Raw genomic sequence first — 26,494 nt, forward strand, 5'->3', positions numbered from 1 at the left:
TTTCAAAGTTCTCTCCATTTAGTTTAATGTTAGCTACTGGTTGGCTGTATATGAATTTTACATATGTTCCTTGAATTCTGGTTCTTTCCAGTACGTTTATCATGAAGGGGTGTTGAATTTTGTCAAATTGTTTCTCAGCATCTAATGAAATGATCATGTGGTTTTTATCTTTCAGTTTGTATATGTAGTGGATTTTGTTGATGGTTTTTCATAATACTGAAAAAAGCAATCTGGAATGAAGCCTACTTGATCATGAGGAATGATCATTTTGATGTGTTCTTGGATTTGGTTTGTAAGAATTTTATTGAGTATTTTTGCATCAATAATCATAAAGGAAATTGGTCTAAGGTTTTCTTTTTCTTTGTTGGGTCATTGTATGGCCTACATATAAGAGTAATTGTGGCTTCATAGAAGGAATTTGGTAGTGCTCTGTCTATTTCTATTTTGTGGAATAGTTTGGAGAGTGTTGATATGAGGTCTTCTGTGAAGGTCTGATAGAATTCTGCACTGAACCCATCTGGACCTGGGCTCTTTTAGGTTGGGAGACTTTTAATGACTGCTTCTATTACTTTATGAGTTATGGGGTTGTTTATATGGTTTATCTGTTATTGATTTAACTTTAGTACCTGGTATTTGTCTAGAAAATTGTCTATTTCCTTCAGATTTTCAAGTTTTGTTGAATATAGGCTTTTGTAGTAGGACCTGATGATTTTTTTTCAGTTTCCTCAGATTCTGTTGTTATGTCTCCCTTTTCATTTCTGCTTTGTTAATTTGGATATTCTCTGTGCCTTAGTCTGGCTAAGGGTTTAGGGTTTATATATCTTGTTGATTTTCTCCAGGAACTGGCTTTTGGTTCTGTTGATTCTTTGTACAGTCCTTTTTGTTCTACTGTCATCTGTCATTTCTGTCATCAATGGACAGATAATGATTTCAACCCTGAGTTTGATTATTTCTTTCAATTCCTTTTGGGTGTATTTGCTTCTTTTTGTTCTAGAGCAAAAAATTTAGGTTTGTTGTCAAGCTGCTGATGTATGCTCTCTCCTGTTTCTTTGTTCAGGCACTCAGAGATATAAGTTTTCCTCTTAGCACAGCTTTCATTGTGTCCCATAAGCTTGGGTATGTTGTATCTTGATTTTCATTAAATTCTAAGAAGTTTTTAATTTCTTTATTTCTTCCTTGACCTAGTTATCATTGAGTAGAGCATTGTTCAACTTCCATATATATGTGGGCATTCTTTCCTTATTGTTGTTATTGAAGACAAGACTTAGTACATGGTGATCTGATAGGATGTATGGGGTTATTTATATCCTTCTGTATCTGATGAGGCCTGTTTTATGACTGATTATATAGTCAGTTTTTGAGAGGGTACCATGAGGTGGTGAGAAGAAGTTATATCCTTTTGTTTTAGGATAGAATATTCTATAAATATCTGTTAAGTCCATTTGTTTAATAATTTCTGTTAGTTTCTCTATGTCTCTGTTTAATTTCTGTTTTTCTGATCTGTCCATTGATGAGAGTGGGGTGTTGAACATTTCTACTATTATTGTTTGAGGTGCAATATGTGCTTTGAGCATTAGTAAGGTTTCTTTTATGAATGTAGGTGCCCTTGCATTTGGAACATAGATATTTAGGATTGAGCCAGAAGATCCTGGGCAGATTTTATACAGACCCTAAGAGTATACAAATGCCAGTACAGTGTACTATATCCAGCAAAACTGTCAATTAACATTGAGGGAGAAACTAAGATGTTCTATGACAAAACCTATTTACACAACCTCTTTCTACCAATCCAGTTCTACAAAGGATAATAGATGGAAAACTCCAACAGAAGGAGGGAAACTACCCTGTATAAAAAGCAAGAAAGTAATCTCCTTGCAAGGAAACCAAAAGAAGAGAGACACGCAAACAAAATTACACCTCTAACAATGAAAATAACAGGAAGCAACAATCACTATTCCTTAATATCGCTCAACATCAATGTGCTCAATTCCCCAATAAAAAGACATAGACTACCAGACTGGATATTTAAAGAGGATCCAGCACTTTTCTGCATACTGGAAACACACCTCACAGACAAAGACTGACACTATCTCAGAGCAAATGGCTGGAAAACAAGTTTCTAAGCAAATGGTCCAAAGAAACAAGCTGGAGCAACCATTCTAATATTGAAAAATCAACTTTCAACCAAAAATCATCAAGAAGATAAGGAAGGACATTTCATAGTCATCAAAGGAAGAAATCCACCAAGATGAACTCTCAATCCTAAATATCTATGCTCCAAATGTAAGGGCACCTATATTCTTAAAAGAAACCTTACTGAAGCTCAAAGTACACATTGTACCTCACGCAATAATAGGAGGTTTTAACACCCCACTCTCATCAATGGACAGATAATGGAAACAGAAATTAAACAGCGACATACAGAAACTAACAGAAACTATGAACCAAATGAACTTGAGAGATATTTATAGAATATATCATCCTAAAACAAAAGGATATGCCTTCTCAGCACCTCATGGTACCTTCTCCAAATTGAATATATAATTGGACACAAAATAGGCCTCAACAGATAAAGGAAGATAGAAATAATCCCATGCTTCCTATTGCATCACCTTGGACTAAGGCTGATCTTCAATAACAACAGAAACAACAGAAAGCCAACATATACATGGAAGTTGAACAACACTGTACTCAATGATAACTTGATCAAGAAAGAAACAAAGAAATTAAAGACTCCCTAGAATTTAATAAAGAGGAAGGCACAATATATCCAAACTTATGGGACACAATGAAAGCAGTGCTAAGAGGAAAACTCATAGCTCTGAGTGCTAGTAAAAAGAAACAAGAGAGAGCATACATACATCAGCAGCTTGACAGCACACATAAAAGTTCTAGAAGAAAAGGAAGCAAATACACCCAAGAGGAGTAGAAGGCAGGAAATAATCAAAATCAGGGCTGAAATCAACCAAGTAGAAACAAATAGGACTATACAAGGATCAACAAAACCAGGAGCTTGTTCTTTGAGAAAATCAACAAAATGGATTAAACCCTTAGCCTGACTAACCAGAGGGCACAGAGAGTGTATTCAAATTTACAAAATCAGATAAAAAAGGGAAGATGACCAAAATGCAGATGCTTCACTCCTTCTTTGACAGGAAAACCAAAAATGGAATAATATTTGAAATGTAAATAAGAAATACCCAATTTAACAAAAAAAAAAAGAAAAAAAAAAGAAATGAAAAAGGAGACAAAGCAACAGAATCTGATATAATTGAAAAAAAATCCCCCATAGTATCCTACTATAAAAGCCTACATTCAACAAAACTGAAAAATCTGGAGTAGATAGACCATTTTCTAGACAAATACCAGTTAATAAAGTTAAATCAGAAACAGATAAACCATCTAAACAATCCCATAACTCATAAAGTAATAGAAATAGTTATTAAAATCTCCTAACCACAAAAGCCCAGGACCAGATGTGTTTAGTGCAGAATTCTATCAGACCTTCATTGAAAACTTCATACCAATATTGTCCATAGTATTCCACAAAATAGAAACAGATAGAGCACTACCAAATTCCTTCTATGAAGCCACAATTTCACATATACCTAAACCACAAAAAGACCCAACAGAGAAAGAGAATTTCAAACCAATTTCCCTTACAAATATCAACACAAAAGCACTAATTAAAATTCTTGTAAGCCAAATCCAAGAACATTTCAAAGTGATCATCCAACACGATCAAGTAGGTTTCATCTCAGGAATGCAGGGATGGTTCAATATATGAAAATCCATCAACATAATCCACTATATAAACAAACTGAAAGAAAAAACCCACATGATCATTTCATTAGATTCTGAGAAACCATTTGACAATATTCAACACCCCTTCATGATAACAGTCCTGGAAAGATCAGGAATTGAAAGCCTATACCTAAATATAGTAAAAGCAATATACAGCATACTGGTAGTTAACATTAAACTAAATGGAGAGAAAATTGAAGCAATCCCACTAAAATCTGGGACTACACAAGGCTGCCCCCTCTCTCCCTACTTATTCAATACAGCACTCAAAATCCAAGCCAGAGCAATCAGACAACAAAAGGATGTTTAAGAGATACAAATAGGAGAGGAAGAAGTCAAAATATAACTATTTGTAGATGATATGATAGTATAATTAAGTGACCCCAAAAGTTCCACCAGAGAACTACTAAACCTGATGAACAATTTCAGCAAAGTGGTTAGGTATAAAGTTAACTCAAACAAATCAGTAGCCTTCCTCTACTCAAAGGATAAGCAAGGTGAGAAAGAAATTAGGGAAATGACACCCTTCACAATAGTCCCAAATAATATAAAATAGCTCAGTGTGACTTTAAACAAGAAAGTGAAATATCTGTATGACAAGAACTTCAAGTCTCTGAAGAAAGAAACTGAAGAAGATCTCAGAAGATGGAAAGACCTCCCATGTTCATGGGTTGGTAGGATTAATATAGTAAAAATGGCCATTTTGCCAAAAGTAATCTACAGATTCAATGCAATCCTCATCAAAATTCCTACTCAATTTTTCATAGAGTTAGAAAGAGCAATTTGTAAATTATTTGGAATAATAAAAAACACAGGATAGTGAAAAACTATACTCAACAGTAAAGGAACTTCTGGGGGAAGCAGCATCCCAGACCTCAAGTAGTATTACAGAGCAATAGTGATTAAAATTATATGGTATTGGTACAGAAACAGGCAGATAGATCAGTGGAATAGAATTGAAGACCCAGAAATGAACCCACACAATTATGGTCACTTGATCTTTCACAAAGGAGCTAAACCCATCCAATGGGAAAAAGATCGTATTTTCAATACATGGTGCTCATTCAACTGGAGGTCAGCATGTAGAAGAATGCAAACCAATCCTTTCTTATTGTCCTATACAAAGCTTAAGTCCAAGAGGATCAAGGACCTCCACATAAAACCAGATACACTCAAACTAATAGAAGAAAACATGGGTAAGGGTCTTGATCACATGGGCACTGAGGAAAATTTCTTCATCAAAACCAATGGCTCATGCTCTAAGATCAAGAATCGACAAATGGGATCATATAAAACTGCAAAGCTTCTGTAAAGCAAAGGACACTGTCATTAGGATAAAACAGCAACCAACAGTTTGGGAAGAGATTTTTACCAATCCTACATCTGATAGAGGGCTAATATCTAAAATATATAAAGAACTCAAGAATTTAGACTCTAGAGAGCAAAAAAATCCCTTTAAAAATGGGGTACAGAGCTAAACAATTCTCTGCTGAGGAATACTGAATGGCTGGGAAGCACCTAACGAAATGTTTAGCATCCTTAGTCATCAGGGAAATTCAAGTCAAAACAACCCTGAGATTCCATCTCATACCAGTCAGAATGGGTAAGTTAAAAAACTCAGGAGACAACAGATGCTGGCAGGGATGTAGAGAAAGAGGAACATTCCTTCATTTTTGGTGGGATTGCAAACTGGTTACTCTGGAAATCAGTCTGGAGGTTCCTCCGAAAATTGGACATTGTACTTCCCGAGGATCCAGCTATACCTCTCCTGGTCATATACCCAAAAGATGCTCCAACATACAACAAAGACACATGCTCCACTATGTTCATAGCAGCCTTATTTATATCACCGGAAGTTGAAAAGAACCCAGATATCCTTCAATAGAGGAATGGGTTCAAAAAATATAGTATATCTACACAATGGAGTACTACTCAGCTATCAAAAATAATGACTTTATGAAATTCATAGGCAAATGGAATGAACTAGAAAATATCATTTTGAGTGAGGTAACCCAATCACAAAAATCACACATGGAATGCACTCACTGGTAAGTGTATACTAGCCCTAAAGTTCGAAATACCCAAGATATAATTCACAGACCACATGAAGCTGAAGAAAAAGGATGATGAACATGCAAATGCTTCATTCATTTTTAAAAGCATGAACAAAATATTCATAGGAGGGGTTGTGGAGGCAAAGTTTGGACCAGAGAATGAAGGATTAGCCATTGAGAAACTGCCCCACATGTGGCCCATATACATACAACCATCAAAACTAGATAAAATGGATGAAGCTAAGAAGTGCATGCTGACATTAGCTTGATATAGATGTTTTCTGAGAGACACAGACAGAGCATGTCAAATACAGAGGTGAATGCTAGCATCAAACCTCTGAACTGAGAATGGGACCCTTGTTGGAGGAATTAGAGTAAGGATTGAAAGAGCTGAAGGGGCTTACCACCCCAAAAGAATAACAATGCCAACCAATCAGACCTTCCAAGGACTAAACCACTATCCAAAGACTATACATGGGCTGACCCATGGCTCCAACTGAATATGTAGCATCGGATGGCCTTGTTGGGCAGCAGTGGAAGGTAAAACCCTTGTTCCTGCCAAAGTTGGAACCCCAGTGTAGGAGGATGTAGGTGGGGTGAGAAGGGAGGTTGATGTGGAAAGGAACACTCTTATAGAAGAAGGGGAGGAGGATGGGATAGTTGACTTTTGTTCAGGAAACCAGGAAAGGGAATAACATTTGTAATGTAAAAAAAAAAAAAAAAACAAACCACCCAACAAAAGAAAAAAAAATCTATGACAGATTTCCTCCTCTCAGCAAGCCCAGGAGAATTTCATTTAAAAAAAATCCACCAAGATGAACTCTCAAAATTCTGAACATCTGTGTTCCAAAGGCAAGGTCACCCACATTCATGAAAGAAACCTTAGTAAAGTTCAAAGCACACATTGCACCATACACAATAATAGTGGACAACTTCAATACCCTATTGACATCATCGGACAGATCATGGAAACAGAAACTAAACAGAGACACAATGAAACTAACAGAAGTTATGAACCAAATACATTTAACAGATATCTATATTCCATCCTTAAACAAAAAGTGCTTCTTCTAACACCTCATGGTACCTTCTCCAAAATTGACCATATAATCAGTCACAAAACAGTCCTCAACAGATACAAGAAGATTGACATAATCCCATGCATACTATCAGATCACCATGTTAGTAAGGCTGGTATTCAATAACAACAAAAAAAAGAACAGAAAGCCCACATACACATGGAAGCTGAACAACACTCTACTCAATGACCACTTGGTCAAGAAATAACTAAAGAAAGAAATTAAAGACTTTGTGGAATGTGGGACCAAGCAGACAAAAGCTATCTTAGAAAACATCAGCTGTTGGGAACTTCCCACTGGGGAGCTCCACAAGAATTTGCTGAGTAAACACCCCATTCTAGAAGTGTCACAACCACAAGAGTGGTGGGATCCCCCACAACCCTCTCTACAGGGCCAAAAATAGCCCCCTGCAGGAGCTTGAATGTATGTCATACTTACTAGCCAATAGATTTAAAGGTCAATATGCTTAGCCAATAAGTTTAAACTGTAACCTTGCTGATGTAATTTGTACCACTAAAACGGTATAAAAAGTATTTACCTTTGTTTCCGGGGGTCACTTCTGCCCCATTGCAGAACAACCCAAGTGCACTGGACTAGTAAAACCTCTTGTTTGTACATCAATCTCTGTCTCTGTGTCTCTGTGAGTGGGACATCCCGGAAGCAGGACTTGGTGGGCTTTTCTTGAGTCTTACATTTTGGTGCATTGGCTGGGAAGTCATCCTACTCTCGGAACTGGTGACCGAGAAAGGAGGAAAAGCTAGAGCATGTACTATGGTTGTCTTAGTCTGTGTCTGTCTTGTCTAAATGTGTGTCTAGTTTTTCTGAATCTGTGCAGCTGCTGGGGCAGCGGTGGGATTCCTCTGTCCCATTTGAGAGGGCCTGACTTCACTCAGAGGCAGTGGCCAGGAGGCCACTGTGGAACTTTCTGGTTTGGTTTGGTCTGGAGAGGACTCCACTCCTTTTGGAACCTGTTTGTGTGTGTACTCATGAGACTAGTGGCAGGAGTGTATTGGTCTTGAACTTTCTGTTTGTCTGTTTGTGTGTGTACTTGTGGGTTGGGGATTTGGCTCAGTGGAAGAGCGCTTGCCTAGTAAGCGCAAGGCCCTGGGTTCGGTCCCCAGCTCCGGAAAAAAAGAAAAGAAAAAAAAAAAAGAAATGTTGTGTGTGTACTTGTGATGCTTGTGGCAGGAGTGTATCAGTCTTGTACTTTGCTTGCATGTGGACTTGGACTGATGATATTTTTGGTCAGCATGGCACAGACTATAGCAACTCCTGTGAATTTGCCTCTTAAACATTGGACAGAAGTGAAGTCTAGGGCCCACAATATCTCAGTAGAGGTAAAAAAGCATAAATGGAAGACTGTGTGCCTCACAGTGGCCTTCCTTTGAGGTCAGGTGGCCAGCCATAGGCTCTTTTTCCTTGACTCTTGTTCAATTGGTCAAACAACGTGTTTTGGGGGCAGGTCTTAAAAGTCACCGGGATCAGATCCCATATATTCTGGTCTGGGAAGATTTGGTATCTAACCCTCCCCCATGGGCAAACCCATGGGTGCCTGTTCTTGCTGTACAGGACCAACCGAAGAAGAACATCCTCACAGACACTGAATCTGACCTCCTTCTCCTGACCCCCCCTCCTCCCTATGCCCCTAGTCTCCTGCCCCACACATGTCTAGTCCCAAATCCGTGGCACCATTGGCTGTGGGCCCTTCGGCCCTGCCACAGGAGAGAAAGGGGGCAGAAAGTCAGCTTTTAAGACTAGAGGGACCTGTACAAGGGACTCACAGCAGAGAGGGGTGACCCCTGATCAGACAAACATCTTGCCACTCTGAGCCTATGGTCCCCCTGATGACAGGGCCTCCAGTCTGTTCAGTATTGGCCATTTTCAGCAGCCGACTTACACAAATGGAAGACTCACAACTCCTCCTTTTCTGAGAATCCTCAGAGTCTAAATAACCTCATTGAATCTCTCCTCTTTTCCCATCAACCCACTTGGGATGACTGCCAAAACTTTTACAGGTTCTGTTCAGCACTGAGGAGAAACAGCATATTCTCCTCAAGGCCAGGAAAAATGTCCCTGGGGCCGATGTGTGACCCTCCCTTCTACCGGTAGCTATTGATGCTGGTTTTCCACTGACCAGACCAGACTGGGACTTCAACACTCCTGAAGGTAGGGATCACATGGAAGTTTACCACCAGGCTCTGCTGGCAGGTCTCAGAGGGGTGGTGAAATGCCCCACAAATTTGACAAAGGTGAGAGACGTAGTCCAGGGACTGAACGAGTCTCCCTCAGCTTTCTTAGAAAGGCCCATGGAGGCTTTCCACCAGTTTACTCCTTATGATCCCAGCAGTGAGGAGCATAAGGCAATGGTTATGGTTACTTTTATTGATCAGTTGAGCCAAGATATCAGGAAGAAGGGTTACAAGATAAGTCTTTAAGAGAGCTAGTGCAAGTTGCTGAGAGTATTTCATAATTGAGAGACAGAAGAGGAAAAAGAAGACAGGAACAGAGAGTGCAGGAAGCTAGAGATTAAGGAGAGAAAGGAGGCAGAAAAAAAATCCTCTATTCTATCTTCTGCCACTGAGATTGTCTCCTCTATTTCTTGTATTCTGTTGGTGATGCTTCTGTGACTCCTGATCTCTTTTCTAGGTTTTTCCATCTCTATGCCTGTTCCCCTTTGAGTTTTCTTTAATGATTTGTCGGGGACTGGACTGTGGGACTAAGCAAAGCTAGTGCCGTGCCCTGAGCAGATTCCTGAGAAGGGCTTGACCTTTTCACAGAAAGAACATGTCCCCAGAAGACTGTTGCCTCTTTGTCTAAGGAGGATATCTTGCAGTTTAATGATTCACCTTATGTCCTTGGGCACTTCCCAGTACTCCCCCTGCCCTAAGCTTCAATTCCTGCTTCAGAGCTTTAAATGCTGTACATCCCTCTCAATAAACAGACCTTGACAAGGACACTGCTTGGTCTCACTCCTCTTTCTTGCCTGTTCTCCTGCAGGTATGGGTCCCCTTCGACCCCCAAAAATAACTGGGTCCCAGCTGGTGGAGGCAATGATTCAATTTCTATTTTTAGATCCTGGATGGTTTTGTTCAATTACTTCATCTGTTTGATTTTGTTCTCCTGTATTTCTTTAAATGATTTATGAGTTTCTTCTTTAAATGCTTATACTTGTTTACTTGTATTCTCCTGTATTTCTTTAAGGAAGTTATTTATATCCTTCTTAAAGTCCTCTGTCATCTTCATGAAATGATAGTTTAGATCTGCCTCATAAGTGTGTTGGGGTATTCAGAACTTGCTGTGGTGGGAGATCTGGATTCTGATGTTGCCAAGTCAAATTGGTTTCTCTTGCTTATGTTCTTGTGCTTGCCTCTCACCATCTGTTTATCTCTCATGTTATCTGGCCTCCTTGTCTCTGCCTGGAGCCTGTCCTTCCTCTGAGTCTGTGATCCTGTGAAGCTGGAATACCTGGGGATCGGAGTTGGGGATTTAGCTCAGTGGTAGAGCGCTTGCCTAGCAAATGCAAGGCCCTGGGTTCGGTCCCCAGCTCCGGGAAAAAAAAAAAAGAATACCTGGGGATCTGAGCTGCAACTGGGGTGTGGCTCCTGTGGTGGTCTGACACTGAGGAAGCTCCCCCAAATCGACACGGGAGGGAGTCAGAAGGTTTGTGGGTCTCTGGCTGGGCTGGGAATCTGTTTCCAGGTTTGTAGTGTCCTTCTTTACCCATTTTTAGAGTTCTGTACTATAGCCTTAAGGGCTTTCCTGAAGGCAACAGCGTCATCATATTGCTGAGGATTGCTAGACACATTCTCATAACCATGTTGTTTCTGATTGTAATGGAGTCATTAGCCTTCACAGGAAGAACATTAAGCAGAAAGGTAAACATGAAATAGAATATGTATATTATTATGCAAATATGTTTTCCTCCTACAGCAACCACCAGCAATCAAGGAGACACACATTCTTCTAGCTCTGCTCTAGGGGTGTGAACTTTTTCATACCATTTCTCCCAAGACCGGACCAAATTTGGCAGAATGTAGTAATAAAATGACTCCTGATGTGTCCCACGTGCGACCTCTCGCCGGCAAGAAACACGCGGGGACATAGAAATCCTTGCTGTGACCAAACTTTTATTTTAATCCTAAGGAGAAGCCTTGGCGCGCCAACATGGTGCGCTTATATACACCCTAGCGTGGCGCATCCACACCTGATTGGTTGCTTACCCATGATCTCATAAGGAACACCCCTGAGTGGGCAAGGACCTGGCACGAAGGCACTCTTGCACATGTGCACACAGATAACTTCTTGAAAGGGAGTCGGCTGGCACGGTGAAGGCTAGCGCCATCTTGTAATGGCGGAGGCTATCCTGGCCTTCCACGTGGGGCGCAGTGGAAGCCAGCGCCATCTAGTGGTGGCGAATGTTATTGCGGCCCTCTACACTGATGGACGCATAGATCTGAGACTTACTCAGCCATCATCAAAGAAGTTTTCTCCATTAGCAGAGACAAACAGATACATAAACCCACAGCTAGAAATTATGCAGAGAGTGAGAGTCTTTGAGACACTTGGCAAAATAAATCACTCTGCTTTGCAGAAGATGTCCAACATAAAATGAAGTCAATACAGTTTTTACAGGCCCTTTGCTGTATTGAACTTGTGTGTTTCTATGTATGTATGTATGTATGTATGTATGTATGTATGTATGTATGTATTTAGTGTGTTTTTTCTCTGACTCTTTTTCTTTTGATTGTTTTGTACTAATCTGGTTTGTTTATTTTTGTTTTAAATTATTGTTGTTTATTTTTTATTATTGCTTAGATGCATTTTAGATTCATAAGGAGACAAATTAAGGATGTGGATCTGGATTGGAAAGGAGAAGGGAAAGAAAGTGGAAAATTAGGGGAAAGGGAAACCCTAATCAGAATATATTAAATGAAAAATGTTTTTTCAATAAAAGAAAAACATAAATTTTGAATGATGGGGTATGGTATGGATCCTGTGTGATTCACAGAGCTGGAGAGGCAGAGATAGGAGAATCCCTGGGACTACTACCTTGGAACATTTGGCAATTCCCAGGTCCAGAATAAACATACTCTATCAAAGCATGAGGTGAATGGTTTCTGAAATCAGTGGTCAAGGTTGTCTCCTGGCATCCGATGTAAATGAACACATATCTCTTATCTATGCACATACATACAAACGCATGCACATTTAAAAAAAGATATTGTATATTTGTATTTATATTACCTGTATATAAACAATTGAACTTACCAATAATATGTCAATAAATGTAGATGAAATGGATTGCAAACAAACAGGCATATGAAAGTTTCAGATAAGACTAATTGAGTAACCGTGGTAAAAAATGGAAAAATTAAATTCACATTATTTTTATGATCTAGAAAAATTAGAATTAGGAAACAGAATTTAAGTTACAATTTTAACTAAACTTGATGAATGATAGGTTAAAATGTTTTCAAAAGAAAAGCTTAAAAAGTTACTATCAGCAAGGAACTTCTTTTGTATGTAATACCACAAACTTTATTTAAATCATATGAAGAATCTCATTTTGCTCCTTGACAATTGAAATTTAATACATATTTATACTTTGGACAAATACCAATTACTTGGGCTATAAAGCATGGCACATACAGTTATCTGAAACTTCAATTCCAGAGGATCCCATGACCTCTTCTGACCTCTTTGAGCATCAGGAATGCAGTCATGCAAACATGTTGGCCCAGTACTTATAGATATAAATAAAAATATGTGAATCAATTTTTTTTTGGTTCTTTTTTTCGGAGCTGGGGACCGAACCCAGGGCCTTGCGCTTCCTAGGCAAGCGCTCTACCACTGAGCTAAATCCCCAACCCCGTGAATCAATTTTTTAAATTTATTTTATTTATCTCAATACACTGTAGCTATTTCCAGACACACCCAAAGAGGGCATCAGGTCCCATTTCAGATGTTTGTAAGCTACCATGTGGTTTCTGGGAATTAAAATCAGGACCTCTTGAAGCACAGTCAGTGCATTTATCTTCTGAGCCATCTCTCCAACCCCAAGTGAATCATTTTTAAAGGAAAACAGTCATGTTTTAGAAAATCTGGTGGCACTTTGACTGCAAGTTTTTCAACACATTGATTATTCTTTTATCAGAATTGATTTGTACCAAAGGAATAATTGTGAGATAGGCATTCATCACAAACTTCTGAACAGTCAGGATAACTGTGTCATACAACCATAACAAGAGTGAGGTGGATGAGATGATGAAGTCCACACAGTAAATGACCATAAAGAAAATCACCAGTAGCAAGATAGTCTGGGTGGCTCTTTTCTCAGGAGATGCTCTCAGGTGGTTGTCGCTATGAAGATACTTGCAGTGTTTCTGGTGTCTGAACAAGATAATCGCCGTATATGCATTTGTGATCAGCATGACTCCTACAAGAAACACATCTCTGGAGGTTGTCAGTGTTAAAATCAATCCCCTGATGATGTAGTTCATGGGGAGTAGTGAGCAGGATTTAGTGACTTTCAACTGGTTGGTTTCACTCACATTGTTAAAACCACTAATATAGAAGATCATGTGACTATTGATTGAAAAATTGAAAAACCAAATATAGAAAAAAGCATTGATCATGTATATTTTTATTTTCTGTTTAAATTTTGCCAGCAGTGAGGTATGAGGACTGATAATGACTCCTTGGATCACACTCAGGAGGCAGGTGATGCAGATAGAAAGGCCTCTCATCACCCTACTTGTGTAAAAAATTGTCTTACACTTCAAATCATTCTCAATGTTCAGTGACTCAAGTATGTCTGTAAGCCAAATATCCCCTCCAGTGAGCAAAAACGTTATGTGAATGAAGGTCAGTTGGCAGGAAATCAGATCCATGGGCTTCGGACTGCGACATAGGATTATGGAAGTATAGAAACAAAGGAGAAACATATTGGCTAGAACTCCAAGTCCAGCTTGGCAATAAAGGATATTCTTTAATGAGGACATATGTGATAAGTGTATTCATATTAAGAGCTTTGTGATTTCACACGAGGAAAGTGTGAAATATATCTGAAAAAAACAAAGTATATGTGAAACTTGTGATTCACTAGATAGTATGTCTAAATCGTCATTCTATTGTCCCTAATTAATTTTGATTAATTTTTAACTTCTGATGTCCCAGACTGAACCCCATAGCCTATATTTCTATATACCATCCATGTATTTCCTCTACATGAAATATTATAGATAATAAATTCATTCTTGGTCATATCTATACACTCTGAGCACTTTGTCTCTTGCACCTGTGTCTAATGGCTTATAAACACAATCCTATCGATTTAAATTACCACATTTTCGTTTATTTTATTTATTTATATTTCAAATATCATCCCCCTCCCAGTTTCCCCTCCACAAGCCCCCTATCCCTTCCCCCTCTAGCCTCCCCCTATGAGGGTACTCCCCCATCCACCCACCCACTCCTGCCTCAGCCCCCTTTATACCACATTTTATACTTAACATCTAAAACAGTACTGATAAGCACAGAATATTAATCACATTCGTACAACGAAACAAAACAGATGTAGCCTTGGGGAAAAAAATCACATAAGAAATAAAAACAAACAGGTCATTCATTCTCATGTTCTATAATTTTACTGCACTCTATTTTGCAGCTATCAATGTTTTGACTCAGAAGTCTATGGAATCACAGTTATAATTCATGATAACCTCATTATTTTTAATCAGCAAAATGTCTGTCTCAATTCACCTTTTGTTATGTTGTATTAATTGGATAACCATTATGGGTATAAATGGTTCTAGGCATTTCATGCTTCAGTTCCCATCACATTAAAAGCCTTTGTAAGAAATATTCAAGTTAATAAAAAAAAAAGCCTTTGTAAGCTCCTTAACAAAATAACTTCCAGCTATTAAGACAAATACTATTGTTCTTTCCTTTCTGTGGGGGATGGAAGTAAATTGTTAACAGCATAATCCTTATGGCCTTTTCAGCCACCCATACTGTTTTTTACCTATCTCATTTCTTTTCTATTTGTCTCCCTCTCCCCTACCTAAGAATCCACACATTTTCCTATTTGATAAATTGTGTCCTGATAATCCCCTTCAATTTTCTCCCACCTTCTTCTGTATTTACCTCTCTATTCCCCACTAAGGAGCCCCGAAGTTCCCATTTCTGTGATTAGATTGATTAGATACTTGTAGCCTACAATTCTGCTTTCCATTGCTCCCACCCTCAACCCTATCCTTGCAATGTTTCCATTTTTTGCTCTTCTGGTTTCTGTAGTTTCTACAGGCTACACAATCACATTGGAAGATGTGGAGCTAGAAACCTTCAGCAAGAAAGAACACGTGACATTAAGATAATCACTATTTGCCACACATTATGACAAATGTGAACTTGCTGACGATGTCCACCTAGGGATGCTCTTTGGGAATTCCTGTTGAAAGAGATTCCTTCCCATGTAGTGGAAACAAGGACCGAAGTGTTACCATACATCTTCAGCACCCAGAAATTCTTTACAGTTTCACTCAACAGTCTTACTTTTGGTGCTTATGTAGGTTACTTGGCCTGTTTGATAGGATCAAATTATTATTGAATTGATTTAATTCTGTAATTTAAAATCAGCTTTGTGATAAGGAAATAGAAAATGCCTGTACTGATTTAGAACTTTTGGGAAAAAGAGTGCCCAATTATATTTTCAAGTTCACTCCTATAACTTGTAAAGGAATCTTTACTTGTAAAGAATTGTAAAGGAATGGATCATCCCAATCGCCGGAGCCAAATATCTAATTCTCTCATTAACATATATTTACAGTAGCTGTAGAGTGACTATTTTTCAAAAGCTCTGGGATTAAGGCTGGAGAGATAGATTGGTGCTAAAGACCTTGCAAAGGACCTTGATTAGTTTCCCAACAATGACATATAGTTCATGACCTGACCATCTGTAATTCTAATTCTGGTGAACCCATTGCCCTGTGACACAGACATACATGCAAATATAACATTCATGTACATAAAATAAATAAAACTTAATAAATAAGTAAAAATCTAGGATAATACTTAATTCAAGCCTTCATCTACAAATTGAAAAAAGTAGTAGCCACATACAAAGTTTAAAATTGCAAATACACAAATCATATATATAACAAATTTTAATTAATTTTATATCTACAATTTATTAATATAGCACATAAACATACATAATGTAAAAAGATGAAAATATATGATAAAAGATAGTAGTCTAAATTGTGTTTTTCTTTTCCCAAAGGTATATTGGGAGGTATAAACTCCCTTTTTCATATCCATTGTTTTTAAATGTTTTTCACGTACAGAAAGTGAAGTGTCTTCTAATTGATCAAGTGGCATCTTCCTCTGGGGTTCACTGAAACTAAGACATGACCAGCATGTACCATGACTGCAAACTGAGTTTTTCACATATACATGTACATATACATATACATGAGAAAGGTCATTAGTTTTACTTGAATAAAATTGAAATGCTGAGACTTTCACATGAGTAGAAATTGTAATATTTAGTTCTAAGTATTAAAAAGCAAAAGCGTGCCCAGTGTCCATAAACATTAATAATTGTGTAGAAGCCATCACTATTAGATTCACCCAGAATAAAAAACAAAGTAGTGTACAGACAGCTCTTAAGAGATATGCAATCAGAGATCAAGAGCTGACATTTACCAATGCTACACATGATAGAGGACTAACATCCAAATATGCAAAGAATTCAAGAAGTTAGGCTCCAGAAAACCAAATAAAAGTGGGGTACAGAACTCAACAGAGAATTCTCAACTGAGGAATCTCAAATAACTGAGAAACACCTAAAGAAATGTTCAACAACCTTAGTCATCAGGGAATTGCAAATCAAAAAAACCCTGAGATTCCACCTCACACCAATCAGAATGTCTAAGATCAAAAACTCAGGTGATAGCACATGCTGATGAGGATGTAAAGAAAGAGGAACACTCCTCCATTTCTGGTAGGACTGCAAGCTGGTACAACCACTCTGGAAATCAGTCTGTGGTGCCTCACAAAATTGGACATAGTGCTACCTGAGGACCCAGCTATACCACTCTTGGGCATACACCCAGAAGATGCTCCAACATATAACAAGGACACATGTTCCACTATGTTCATAGCAGCCTTCTTTATAATAACCAGAATCTGGAAAAAAACCCAGATGTCCCCCAACAAAGGAATGGATACAGAAAATGTGGTACATTTACATGATGAAGGACTACTCAGCTACCAAAAACAATGACTTCATGAAATTCATAGGCAAATGGATGGGACTAGAAAATATCATCCGGAATGAGGAAACCCAGTCACAAAAGAACACACATGGTATGCATTCACTGATAGGTGGACATTAGCCAAAAAGAAGCTCTGAATACCCATGATACAACTCAGAGACCATAGGAAAACGAAGAAGAAAGAAGGTCACACCAAAGTGTAGATGCTACGGTCCTACTCAGAAGGGGGAAAGAAAATAATCTTTTGGAAGTAGCGGGAGAGAGGGATCTGGGAGAGAGAGGAGGGTGAGAGAAAAGGGGGGGCACTTATATTGAGGAAATGGGGGAGAAGTACATGAATTTGAATGTAGGTGTGGAGCAGTGGGCGAGGGGGAACTGGGTGTAGCCCCTAGAAAGTCCCAGATGCCAGGGACCCAAGAGGTTCCCAGGACCCAACAGGGGCAGGGGGACATTAGGCGAAGTACCCAATGAAGGGGAAATAGAACCTGTACAGACCATATCCAGGAGATAGGCACTGCCCCCGACCCACCTCAAAAATATTAAACCAGAATGCCACCTGTCAAAAGGAAATGCAGGGACACAGAGTGGATCAGAAACTGAAGGAAAGGCCATCCAGAGACTGCTGCACCTAGGGATCCATCCCATCTGCAGACATCAAATACAGACTCTGTTGCAGATGCCAAGAATTGCTTACTTACAGGAGACCAGTATAGCTGTCCCCTGAGTGGCTCTGCAAGAGCTGGACCAATACAGATACGAACTTACACAGCCAAATATTGGACTGAGCATGGGCCCCCAATGGAGAAGTTAAGGTAAGGAATGTAGAAGCTGAAAGGGTTTGCAACCCCATAGGAAGAACAACAATAGTAACAACCAGATCCCCCCAGAGCTCCCAGGGACTAAACCACCAAAGAGTACATGGGGGGCGGGTTGGGGGATGGGTGTGTGTGTGGCAGGGGGGGTGTAGGGGGAACCCATGGGCCCAGCTGGATAGGCAGCAGAGGATTGCCTTATTTGGCATCATTGGGAGGGGAGCCCCTTTGTCATGCAGAGGCTTGATGACCCAGGGTAGGGGAATGTTAAGAGAGCTGAGGCAGGAGTGGGTGGGCAGGTGGGTGAGCACCCTCATAGAAACAGGGGAGAGGGGGAGGGAAGAGGGGGTAGGGGGTTGTGGAGGGGAAACTGGGACAGGGATAACACTTGAATGTTGAGGTGGGAGTGGTTGGGTAGGAGGGAGAGCATCCTCATAGAAGCAGGGGGATGGGGGATGGGAGAAGGGGAAACCAGGAAATGGGATAACATTTGAAATGTAAATACATAAAATATCCAATAAAAACGAAATTTAAATAAATAAAATAATCAATAAAATGGAAAAAAGGAGAAAAGAGCTGTTTTCTACTTAACTCTACATTTCTAAAGAAAGATCGTTATCACACTATGTGAGTTTAGAAGAGTCTTGGTTTTGAATTTATGGTGATCTTTGCCTTTGGCTTTTGTAGAGATTTAATAATCTAAGGGACACACAAATATAATAGATGACAAGTATCATTTTCATTTTAAGTTTTAGCATATTTAGTGAGTAATGACCTAAAAGCTGTATGACTGCTCAGAGAGAATGAAAAGTGAGCATGTGACTTTCAGGTGACAAGATGCATGGTGTTGGCTGATATACTGTCCACTCTTGGTAACATTAAGTCTTCAGAAATCTCAGGAGATGAAGACCGTAGCCATCCCAGCTAGTTTCAAGGAATTTTTATGAAATAGATAACAACAGCATGACTAAATATTGATTACTGATTAATAATAATTAACTTGTAGTTATTGCATGATACTCTTAAATAACTTAGATATTTGAATAGTTCTTTGAAAATTGAGTTTAGCACTGGTGTAAGTGAAAGCACTAGAAGTTGACTAGCATATCACAGCCACAGTTACAAGCCAGTTCCTCTGAGATAAAGCAGCAGTAGAAATGTCACTGCAGAGACTGTGGGGAAGCAATCATACCCAGCACTGTATAACAAGTTGCATAGTGTGAGGTTGGAAAAGATTTGAAAATATTCACTGGAAATGTGTGTGTGTGTGTGTGTGTGTGTGTGTGTGTGAGAGAGAGAGAGAGAGAGAGAGAGAGAGAGAGAGAGAGAGAGAGAGAGAGAGAGAAATTATTGGACTACTCAGATTAAGAATAGAGACATAGCATAGTGTGGGCCAGGTTCGCTAACATGAATACCTACCTATATATCAACTGAGTGAAAACTGAGACATACGAACTGTGTTTATAATATAAAATGAACTTTAAAAGTATGAAGAATCTGTCCTCTGTTTTTGGTTGACATGATCAAATCCATGGGCCTTACCTAGTGTACTGGTACAGATATTTAATATGAATTACTCAAAAAAAAAATCCTAAAAATTCTATAGTACTTGTAAAAGGTAGAAGTTTAAGGTTGCCTACCCCCCTAGACAAAGGTTCAGAGTAGAAGAAAAAAAAAAAACAAAAAACAAACAGTTAGGCCCCGGGATTGTGTGTTCCAGGAAGCTTCTCCTAGGACCATAGAATGGATAATTACATCGGCAGGTTCGACAACTCTCTCCCAGGAACTAGCTGACCATAAAGTTAGATTAAAATCTTAGAGAATAATCTTGAGAAACAGGAAGCTCCTCCTGGTGATTTTTCACTGGTATTCTCGACATTTTCAAATGACGCCCTCCCTACCCCCTTGAGTTGCAGTTTCTTCCTTTAAATTCCCTTTGTCTTAACTACTGGTGGTCAAACTCCACTGCCCTGGCGTGGGATACAAGTCTTGACCCCAGTACACTGGTTCCTATCGATAAACCTCATGTGATTACAGCAAGGATGGTCTTGTGTGAGTTCTTGAGGGGTCACATCATCCTGAGACTTGATTTGAAATACACAGAAAAGATCTACTTTATAAGAAATCATTGCGATAGAATAATCAAATCTCTCTACTTAAAAAAATTATGTAATGTTAACAATGTCTTAAGTCTTCCTAGGTCATAAGTTGAAACTCTAAGGATTCCTAAGTATATGCAAACTTACCAAGTTGGAAAATTAGTGGTGAACATTAAATTAGTTTATATTTATTGTATATTTCTAGCTTAAGTTTCATATATTTAAAGGTATGCAGCCAGTTAACTCAAGAAAACAAGGAAAATGAGAAAATACAAAATACAATTTAAGATAACTTAATACTATAAAGGTAATCCTGCACATCAATCAGTGTGTTTCTTTATCACCCTCTAATGTATTTCAGTGTTCTGTTGCAGTAATAGAAAACTAATACATTTTGCAATACCTAGGTATAACCATATTCTTAGAATTATTAGAGTGCAAACTGTGCGGAGTCCTATGTCAGACATGCTACTTAAAATATTGCATCTGGACCTACTTTTACATGTACATCAATATACATTCACTGTAAAAAAAAGTGATGGGTTTCAGGACATGTTTATTCAATACATAAGATCCATTGTTCACTTTCACCCTATTACCCTTTCCTGTCTCTCTGTCCATCTTTCTGCTAGGCCCTATCACCTTTCCAATGGCCTCTTCTACTCTCACAGATACAATCAGAGATCACATTAAGTGAAACCTATGTTCTTTTATAAATTATTAGACCCATACCTGTATGTCTACAAGCATCTGTTGAATGTTTGTTGTACTGTATGGCTCAAAAGTAATATTCTAAGTAGAGAATTCTCTAATCATTTATTACAGAAAATCCTGCTTCCTTCTACCACCTACTTATAGCTCTCCCTATAATGAATAGGAAACACTCACCCAGCTGAACCTTTGATAAACATCCTTGTAGTTATGAGGCCCTAAGAAATTTTTATAAGGAAGAGATGTCATCTCGCTCTAGACACACAGTTATCATCTGGAGAAGGCAGTTCTGACTTTGAGGTTGTTAGGAAGTGGTACACTCAAATGGAAAAGTGAACTTTCCTAATTCCAAGAAAACAGTAGATTAGGAACAGCTGAGCTCTGAGTTTCCTCTGTGTAAGTTATTCTCTCCAGGCAATATCTGTCTGTGTAGATTAATTGTTCCCAGTTCCTGTGAATAAGACAATAGTAACAGCAATATTCCACTTAAAAGAAACAGAAAACCATTTTAGATTCCCCCGTGGTATCCTTCCTTCTTCTAAAATATTTCTGGTAAGCTCCATACTTACGTGAAGGTGGCTTTAGGGTCTCACCTAGAAATTAACAGCTCTTTTGATAAAATGAAGAAAGATCACTTCCTTCAAACACACTTAGGAAAACCTTACAGAGCATATAGAAGTGAGATAATGTAACTGTATTTTCACGAGAAACCAGTGGGCCTGAAATATAGCTCAGTTCATAGAGTGCATGCCTAGAAAGTATTGTGTATGTAGGACACCATGAAATAAGTTAAACCTTACCAAGTCAATTGGCAAACACAAGACCTTCAGTAAGATCATAGAATAAACCAGCTCAAAGGCATACCTGTATAACACAAGAAACACACAGAACACACAAAAAGATAAGAGTAGAATCAACACATTTCCATGAATCTTATACATAAAACATTAAGTATCCAGAACTAAAAAGTGGATTGATAGCTCTAAGAGAAAAACTGCAAGTTACAAATAATTAAAACCCATTAAATGGAAAAATGAACTCTCTTAATTAGAGGAAAATGGTGGAGTTGGAACACCTGATTTCTCCACGTAAACTTTCAAAGCCAGAAAAGTGTACAGCAATAGCAGATCCTCTGAGCTAAATGACAGCCAATCTAAATAATATACTAGTTAAACTTTGGCAATGATGAAGAAAGAAAAACAAATTTCCAGAACATAGACAGCCAAGAGAAGTTTTATATTCAACAAACCAAATCTAAGGTAGGACAGCTTTATTTTGGCCAGAAGAGAGGAATGATAGTAATAGAGAGACTGTGAAAAAATAGGAAGTCATAATCACTAAAATACAAAGTACTATTTAGAACCTAACACTAAAAATAAACAAATGATGACAAGAATTTAAACATGTTTCAATAACATTTTAATATGAATGGTCTCAATTCTCCATTCAAAATTTACAGACGGACTGAATGGATTAAGAAACAAACATATGTTCTGTCTCTAAGAAAAACATGCTAATTAAATATAGTCACCACCTTAGAATAAAAGAATGGACAAATGTAACCCAATCAAATCAGGAAAACATCAGGTGTCACTTTCCTGACTTCTGACAAAACAGACTTGGACTAAAACTAATCGGAAGTGGTAAAGGGGGATATTTCATTCTAATCAAGGGGACACTTGACTAAGAACACACTACCATCCTCAACAAATAAATGTCATACTCAGTGACACCCAATTTCATATTAAAGAAATTTTACAACAGGATTAAAAGACACAGATTAACATCAATTCGTTTACAGTAAGTGATTTCAGTAAACAACAGGAAGTGTGTTCTACTGCTGCAATCTTCTAGAAGTGAGAATTGGGGACTTCCCTTTCTGCTGGAACTTGATCTCTTGAGAAGTCTTGGAAAAGATTCTCTCTCTCTCTCTCTCTCTCTCTCTCTCTCTCTCTCTCTCTCTCTCTCTCTCCCTCTCTTTCTATTTCTATCTCTCTCTTTTTATAGCTAGTATACCATAATCTACTATAAGAATGGAAATAAGATGGCTATATATGAATGTGAAATGAGCATCACTTGGTCTTGGCTCTAACATTTTCTTTTTGGAATATTGATAACTGGAGAGCATGTTAAGGATTCAAGAGTCATAGATAGGCTCTCAATAGGGACTTGCCATTTCATTTAGAATAAATATGAAAAAGAGGAAGCTCTAGGCAGGCATGGTATAATTAGTTCCTACCCCATTACTAGAAATCTATTCAAAGAATGAGAGTAGGTCTATGTTCTAGATAGTTTTATGTCAAGTGGACATAAGCTAAAGTCATGTGACAGGAGAAAGCTTCAATTACAAAATGAATCAGAGTGAGAAGGGATTGTGATTGGGATATAAAGGGGATAGAATACATTTTAAAAAGGACAAAGAAAACAATAAGTTTCAGCTATAACTGAGTGATTGATGAGGGCTTGAATAGTGACATTCCTGGGCTAGTGGTCCTGGGTTCTAAAAGAAGCACGATGAACAAACCACATCTAGCAAGCCAGTAAGCTGCAACCATCCATGGTCTCTGCATTGGCTAATACCTCCAGGTTTTCTGTCCGGTTGTACTTTCTCTCCTGACCTGTTCCAAAAATGTGCTAACTTGTGGAAGTATGAGCCAAACAAATTCCTTCCTCCCAGCATGCTCTTGATCATGATATTCATCACAGCAATAGTAAGCCTAAGTCAAGTTGTTATCAAGATAATTGAGTATTCCTTGGAAAGACCTGACCATGTGCTTTGGGGAGAATTGTGGAAACACTTTGGACCTGTGTATTAAAAAAACAATTGATTTAACCTTTATACAGTCTTTGAGTTGTATTATGGGTGCTCTGTACTTTTGGCTAATATCCACTTATCAATGAGTACATACCATACAGCTACAGTGTACTCATATATATTTGCCCTAGAGAAGCTTTTCACCTTCATGAGATCTCCTTTGTTAATTGTTGATCTTAGAAGGAAGGCATAAGTGAGGATGCTTCAATCCCACTTAGAAGGGGTAACAAAATAATCATGGGAGACAGAAGGAGGTACGGAGGAAGGAAGAGACCTGAGTGGGAGAGGGGAAAGGGGAGCAGGATGAGGTATGGGGGAGATGGGAGAGTAGACCAGAGGACCAGGAGAATGAATGGAAATATGCAACTGTGTGTGTGTGTGTGTGTGTGTGTGTGTGTGTGTGTGTGTGTGTATGTATGTGTGTGTGTGCAGGTTCACCTCTAGATAATTCCCAGAGACCTGGAATGTGACAGGGTCTCAGGACTCAATGGGGATGACCTTAGACAAAGCACCCAACAATAGGGTGATGGAACATGAAGCGATCACGTCTAGTAGACAGACAGAGCCCCCACTGGAGAAATGGGGCCACCTACTCACCTTCAAAATTTTGGACCCAGAATTGTTCCCGTCTAAAGGAAATGCACGACAAAACTGGAGCAGAGACTGAAGGAAAGACCATCCAGTGACTGGCCCATCTTGGGATCCATCCCATACACAGGTTCCAAATGCTGACACCATTACTGATACCTCGTTATGCTTGCCGACACGAGCCTAGCCTGGCTGTCCTCTGAAAGTCTCTACCAGTAGCTGACTAAGACAGATGCAGATAAAATCAATGATTAGACTGAGGTTTGTGACCCCTATGGAAGAGTTAGGGGAAGAATTCAAGAAGCTAAAGGGAATGGCAACCCCATAGGAAGAACAACAGTATCAACTAATCTGGATCCATGGGAGCTCCCAGAGACTAAGACACTGCACATCTGTAGCAGAGGACTGCCTTGTCTGGCCTCAGTGTGAGAGATGTGCCTAATCTTGTAGAGATTTGATGCCTGGGGTAGGGGAATGCTGGGGAGAGAGGTAAAATGGGGGAGGGTGTGTGTGTGATGGTGGTTGGGGTCACTGGTGGTGGGGAGAATGGGTAGGGGGGTAGGGGAGAACCCTCTCAGAGGCAATGGGGAAGGGGGATGTGGTGAAGAATTCTGGGAGGGAAAATCAGGAAAAGGGGGAAAGATTCAGCATGTAAACACATAAAATAATTAAAAAAAAAAAAGGAAAGCCATTGAGTGTTGAGATCTCAGTGAACTATTCCATAGGAGCTTGGAAGCTAAGAATGTTGAGATCAGTGCAGGCAACAGAGGCCTAGCTTATGAAGTTTCAGAGAGAAGTTCAAAGACTCTATCAGGGCCCTTTGTTTTTTAACTAAGATTCAGTGCTTCTACTTAGCTGGGGATGAAGTATCAGCTGTTATTACCAAGATACCAAAACTAAAGTGAAAACTTTGCTTTGCTGGAATACTTGATTCTTGTTGATAGGAGCTGGGAAAATAGTGGCGTTTGAAAAGAGACCAGCATAGTTGATTTAAAATCTTCTTGAAAGTTTTTCCTGAGAATCAGCACACAGCAGCTGTGTTTCAGACACAACTAATGTTGCACCTTGGTCTGACAGCTGAACTTGGTAGTATATGAATCACTAAGATGGAGCTGTTTTTGAAGGTTTGAAGAGGTCATAGAGAGCATCTGGATCCTGGCACTGCTTTTTTGCATCTCAAATTGGTAACTGGATCTCTCTGGACCAAAAGCACCCTAGGGTCTTTAGAAATAGGTTTGCTGATTAAGAAGTATGTGACAAATCTAAGCCAAAGATTGTCTTGACCCTGTAGAAGAGGCTGAAGGATTTATATATTTCATATAGAATCCAAAGTAAATGAATAGTACCAAGAGTTTATTGAAGTATTTCTCAGAAGATGGCCTACAGAAAAGGATAAGGGGATGCCTTTGTTTAGTGTTGATAAAAAAGCTTTTAATGTCATGGTATTTGTTATATTTCTGTGGATTCACTTTAAAATCTAGTTGTCCTGTTAAGAGAGAATTGGCTCAGTTAAGATCCCCTGCTCTCTCTCAGAGGACCAAAGTTCACTTCTTAGCACACACATTAGACAGCTTGAAGCAAGAGCTTTACTGATAGCCCCTTTCCCATTACTATCAAGAACCTCCATATTTTTACTTCAGTGATGATACACTGAGTAAAAGTAAACTTTCAAATTTTCAAGGCCCAATGGATACCGTTTCTGAATTGACAATGATTCCTGGAGACATCAAAAGCATTGTGGCTTTCCAGGTTATGTATGGGCTGATGGATGTCAGGTGACTGATGGAATTATGGCTAAAATTTGATTCATAGTGGGGCCAAAAACTCAAGGTGGACTTGTTTCCAGAATCTGAGAATTCTGGGATTTTTGTCTTAGAAGATGGTAGGGTCTATGGAAGACATAGTTTCACCTCAAAAATGACTGTAGTTCAAGAACAAATTAAGGTTATTCTACAAGTCTGTTCTAATGTGAACATAGTTTATAAAGTTTTATACTTTTATAGAACAAAGAAAATTATAAATCAAGGCAAATTTAAAATGCATTGGTTAGGCATACTAGAGAGGTATATACACTAAGGCAGGGGGAATTTGTTTTTTTTTTTCTTCCATTTTTATTAAATTGGGTATTTCTTATTTACATTTCAAATGTTATTCCTTTTTCCGGTTTCCTATCCATCAGCCCCATAACCCCTACCCCTCCTCTTCTATATCGGTGTTCCCCTCTCCATCTACTCTCTATTACCATCCCCCCAACA

The 26,494-nt window shown here is 38.8% G+C and overlaps 1 protein-coding gene across 1 annotated transcript; it reads right to left on the bottom strand.

Annotated features, from left to right (window-relative positions):
- Positions 1–13,029: 13,029 nt before the first annotated feature.
- Positions 13,030–13,941, bottom strand: LOC116903037 (putative vomeronasal receptor-like protein 4). Its single transcript, XM_032905340.1, has one exon. The coding sequence runs from the start codon at positions 13,936–13,938 to the stop codon at positions 13,030–13,032; it is 909 nt and encodes a 302-aa protein (XP_032761231.1). The 5' UTR covers positions 13,939–13,941.
- Positions 13,942–26,494: the final 12,553 nt, after the last annotated feature.

The sequence above is a fragment of the Rattus rattus genome, chromosome 6 (genome assembly GCF_011064425.1).
Source record: "Rattus rattus isolate New Zealand chromosome 6, Rrattus_CSIRO_v1, whole genome shotgun sequence".
NCBI classification, from domain to species: Eukaryota; Metazoa; Chordata; class Mammalia; order Rodentia; family Muridae; genus Rattus; species Rattus rattus.